At 43.1% G+C, this 5,208-nt stretch overlaps 1 protein-coding gene across 1 annotated transcript; it reads left to right on the plus strand.

Moving 5' to 3' along the window:
• The first annotated feature begins 1,036 nt into the window (after positions 1 to 1,036).
• Positions 1,037 to 3,148, plus strand: HOXD1 (homeobox D1). Its single transcript, XM_088468638.1, has 2 exons — positions 1,037 to 1,945; positions 2,197 to 3,148. The coding sequence occupies exons 1-2, from the start codon at positions 1,363 to 1,365 to the stop codon at positions 2,529 to 2,531; spliced, it is 918 nt and encodes a 305-aa protein (XP_088324764.1). The 5' UTR covers positions 1,037 to 1,362; the 3' UTR covers positions 2,532 to 3,148.
• The last annotated feature ends 2,060 nt before the right edge of the window (positions 3,149 to 5,208 follow it).

Below are 5,208 nucleotides of genomic sequence, written 5' to 3' on the forward strand. Positions count from 1 at the left end.
GAGAGCAGGGGCAGGCTTTGCACTTTATAGACACATAACTTTCAGCCCTGCTGAATCCACATGCACTCACTATAGTGCAGACTGGGCTGCAGTGCATGGTCTTATTGCTGATGCTCTGTACGGAATAATTAAATATAATGAATAATGTAAGGTGCAGGGTACATTTGGAGCACGGAGGATACAATCGACCGGCAAATATCTTTCATAAGAGTTTTTAAGATATTGATCTGCAGAGTGAAACTCTCCAAAGCAGCAGCTTTATCTGTTCATCACAGCCAGAGGTGGTGTCAGCAGTACAGCACAGGCAGTGTCCCTTCTAGTGTCTGTTCTCTAGCAGAAGAGGAACAGGGAGAGGGGAGCTGGGTATCTCAGGAGGGAGAGGGAAGCTGGGTACCTCAAGAAGGAGAGGGTAGCTGGACATCTGAGGAAGGAGAGGGGTGCTGGGCATCCCAGGAGGGAGAGGGGAGCTGGGCATCGCAGGAAGGAGAGGGGAGCTGGGCACCTCAGGAAGGAGAGGGGAGCTGGGCACCTCAGGAAGGAGAGGGGAGCTGGGCACCTCAGGAGAAGGGAGCTGGGTACCTCTGGAGAGAGAGGGGAGCTGGGCATCTCAGGAGGGATAGGGTACCTGGGTATCCCAAGAGGGAAAGGAAAGCTGGGTATCTCAGGAGGGAGAGGGGACCTGGACATCTCTGGAGGGAGAGGGGAGTTGGGCATCTGAGGAGGGAGAGGGGAGCTGGGCATCTGAGGAGGGAGAGGGTAGTTGGGCATCTGAGGAGGGAGAGGGGAGTTGGGCCTCAGGAGGGAGAGGGGAGTTGGGCATCTGAGGAGGGAGAGGGGAGTTGGGCATCTCAGGAGGGAGAGGGGAGCTGGGTATCTCAGGAGGGAGAGGGGAGCTGGGTATCTCAGGAGGGAGAGGGGAGCTGAGCATAAGAATAGGGCTAGGGGAACTTGGCATTAGAAGAGGGAGAGGGGAGTTAGAGGACAAGGTTTCTGAGGAAAGAAACGAGTTCAGCATCTGATATGGGAGATCTGATGAGGTAAAGGGAGAGCTGATATGAGGCAGAAGGGAGTGGGAGACCGCCTAGTAGTAAGGGTTAGGCATCCTGGTCCTGGACAGTTGAGAAATTCCATTTGGAAAGTTTTAAAGTCCAACCAGTCCACCACCAGCTGTGAGCTCCACCTGGACCCCAGGCAGACTCTGCTCCTCATTGGATGTCAGCTAACACGTGACCACCAGGCAATATTTACTTTCTCAGCAATGTAACAAGTCCAGGAGACAAGATCAGGTGAAGCTCGGAGTGATCAGTGAGGTCAGAGCCTAAGGACCCTGAGCTTCTGACCCTGAAAGGACTGTGCAGGGAAATGAATTCTTACCTGGAGTACACACCATGCGGGGATGTTGTTGCCTTCTCACCCAAGTTCTGTCGCAATGACCAGAGAAGTGTTTCCATGCAGTCTTACCCTGGGAATGGAGCTGACAATCAGTATGTGGGGAGCTTGCCAATTGGTGTCCATGCGACCTCTGCTCACCCACCTCCTCCTCATCATCAGTCCCCAGCACTGTATGCTCCCTGCAACCTGGACGTGCCCTATGAGCCTGCTGCACCTGCCGAGTATAACTATCTACCTGTCAGTTCTGAGTACGACTATCCCTATGGATCTATCCACCCCATGGAGGACACAGGGGGTCACACCCAATATACCAGCCCTGTCTTTCCAGGAAACGGACCTTTTTTACTCAATGGCCAGTTAACTTACAAGACTCTTGGAGCAGACACTCAAGTGGCCTCACGTAAGGAGCAGCTGGAATTATATCCTGGAAACTTTCAGAACTTCTCTCCTTCTCCTGGTTCCTATCCCAAACCAAACTCCCCGGTCTCTGAGCCCTATGCCACTCTGAACACTTTTGATTGGATGAAAGTTAAACGAAATGCCCCAAGAAAAAGTAAGTATGACTCCTATTTCCTCTGCTTTATTCTCACCAATGCTGTAGCTCATATTATGCTACAATGAAATAATGTATGGGGTAAACAAATAACGAATATACTATTCGTAGAAAGGTTTAGACATTTATATTGTATCATTATAATGAGAGAAAAAATTAGAGAAAAGAGAACAAGTGTTTCGGTTATTGGAATATATTCTGTGATGAATGAGTTTGGGCAAAATTTAATATTTTGTTGTTCGTTTTTGCAGCCATCCCATCTGATTGTGGGGTGTCCAGTTCTCCCAGCACAATGAGGACGAATTTCACAACCAAACAACTCACAGAACTAGAAAAAGAATTTCATTTTAACAAGTACCTGACCCGGGCCAGGCGCATAGAGATTGCCAGCTCCCTCCAGCTGAATGACACTCAGGTCAAGATCTGGTTCCAAAACAGGAGGATGAAGCAGAAAAAAAGGGAACGGGAGGGGGGTCTGCCCAGTCCCCCAAATCCAGGACCAGCGTCAAATGTTTGCACAGACCTGCAGCAGAAGCCTGTAAATAAAACGGAGCCCCTCTCCCCTTCCATTGAGGTCACATCATAGAGACCCTTACCATTCTCATTACAGAACCATGCTGGGGAACACTGGACTTACAGTACCTGGTCCTGAAACAATCAAAACTCTGCTCCATGCAATGCTATAACTCGGAATCACATGGTGATGATGATACAACTGTATATACATGATAATGCTGAATTTGATATTCTCTATATGTCTCTGTTCAATCAAAGACACACATGCTGCAACACTCAGAGGGAATCGCATGCGATAGGAGGATTGCTGTTGGTGATCGTTTACAACCATTTGTTTATACTGTGCTAATACTACAACTACTAATTATTGAGTTTACTTATGGGGTTATGACATGCACCTACCCCAGGATTATGCAAAATCACAAAACTGATGCCAATACTTAATTTACTGGCACCCCTGCCTCTGACCAAAGACGAGATATTAATGCAACTAGTTTTCTTAACGTTATTTCAATTTGCACTATTATATTTTAAATTGCTATTCACTGTGCTTGAGTTAAAACGCAGTGTTGGATGAACAAAACGTGCTACTCTAGAATGTATTTGATACATCAGGTATTATTTGGCCAAATGGCTGGGTTTCTAAGATTGTAATTGCTGTATATTTTTTTAATACAAAACAATGATGTTGGAATACCTATGCAATAGCATGTATACTATTACTAATTGTTTTATAATAAAAAGAAAAACATATTTTTGTAGGATTTTTTTTTAAAGAACAAAAATGGGTCAATGCAATCATGTATCCTTAGTAAAGTGTTGTTAACGGGGGTCGCTGCCTTGAATCACTTTTTGGGGAGTACTTGCATAGTGGTGTAAACGTGTTATGCACTTGTGTGGTCAGGCGATCAGATGAAAAGGTCACGGAGAATAGATCCTGGGAACATGGATAGTGTCTACTTTGTGATCCAAAAGAAAACCAAGTGTATATGTAAGGTTGGGTTGTTTTTTAGATTTAAAGTCTTGCATATAAACAGGAGATTTCACTTCAAACGGGCCCCTGGCTGAGGGAATTACAAATTCTCACTTTCATCAAAGTGAGAATCACAATAGACTGAGGGAATCAAAGGCACACGTGTCTGCTTCATCCCAACAAGTTCAGGGGTCGCTGGGAATTGCAGTATATAATATACTAATAGCAACATGCACAATATCTCATATGAATATGATATGTGGTTTATAGATACACCGAGGACAGTGAGTGGCTTAGAAAATCCAAATTTAAAAGTAATTATTTTAGAAAGTTTCTTGGGGGCACTTTAATACTTTGCTCTTTCCCAATAAGTGGTTTAGTGACCAAAATAATGTCACCAAACGGATTCCCTTCTTGCTATAACTACATACAGTATTAGATCATACTACATACATATTAGATCCATGCATTTTTACTGTTCCCTGCATGTTGCATATATATATATATATATATATATATATCCATACATCTATATATATATATATATATATATATATATGTGTGTGATATTTGTGTATATATATATATATATATATATATATATATTTTTTTATTTTTTGGCCATCTGCTCTCAGTAATCTCATGCAAATGACTTGTTGACTAAAACAACAGACTGGCATCAAAGCTTGTCACCTCTGTCATGACCCCAGGTTTCTCCTATGGCCTTTGATATTGCAATGTCCCTTTCTTTGATAAGCATCAAAATCCCTCCAACGAAAGACACATTTAGGAAACAGTCTTTAGGTTACTGAGACACAAACCCCAGCAATGTATACACGTTTCTTGAAACCTAAGATTGACCCGTGTGAAAGAAAAGAGGCTGTTTACTTGTAAATGTCATATCAGATGTCCTTTGTGAAGATCAAATGTGTCAAGAGACAAAAGTGCATTTTGGGGAGGGAAGTTTCAGTGTAGACGTAGCTTTGGGGGGTTGTACTCACATGCGATTGTGGCGCGTTATACTGCGTCTACCGTCGCACCCCAAAATCGCAATTTATCTATTAACAAGGGGATCGCTCTGTATGTACTCTCACTGGGCAAACAGAAAATACATTTAATTGCTAACAAGGTCCATCTGGGTCCACTGGGCGTTTCTCAGGGTGATCAATGACCGCCTGTGAGTGCATACCCTGTTTTTGTACAAAAGAGCATCCACTGTATATATGTGACACTTGTGTCAAGTCACTGACAACAGAATGGGATACTTCCCACCCCAATCCTTGCAGGATGCCAGGGTCAGAGGGAGTTCACTGCAGACATCCGGACACACATGTGAAGTCACACTCTACCACTGCCCAAACTTTATTACAACTTATCTTATCTGGTTCAGTGTCCGCTGAGCTCCATCCTATAATGTATGCTGGTCACCTTATTACTAAGATCGAATGAGACATAACTAACATACCTAACTTTAGAAATGTTAGCCACATAAAATAAAAATTTAAATAAATAAAAAAATCTCCCAGCTAAAATTATATTTTCCAAAAGAAAAGTAATACAACATTTGGTCAAAAAATAATATACTGTGCACTAATGTGGAGCACTCTGGTGAGGACTGTCTATTGCTACTGTACATACAAATACATAGCATAGAGAAAAATGACAATAAACAATGCTGATTGTTCAATTTTATTCAGTAATAAGTTAATTGTTAAACTGTTACCAAAATGCCTTGGTGTGAAGTATACAGTATTCTTCTAGTGTATTATTAATA

Source organism: Taudactylus pleione, unplaced genomic scaffold (assembly GCF_031769625.1).
Source record: "Taudactylus pleione unplaced genomic scaffold, aTauple2 ptg000004l, whole genome shotgun sequence".
In the NCBI taxonomy this organism is placed as follows: Eukaryota; Metazoa; Chordata; class Amphibia; order Anura; family Myobatrachidae; genus Taudactylus; species Taudactylus pleione.

Coding starts and splice junctions, on each gene's coding strand:
- HOXD1 (XM_088468638.1), top strand. CDS start 1,363: ATGAATTCTTACCTGGAGTACACACCATGCGGGGATGTTGTTGCCTTC. Junction 1,946..2,196: donor ACGAAATGCCCCAAGAAAAA/GTAAGTATGACT, acceptor TCGTTTTTGCAG/CCATCCCATCTGATTGTGGG.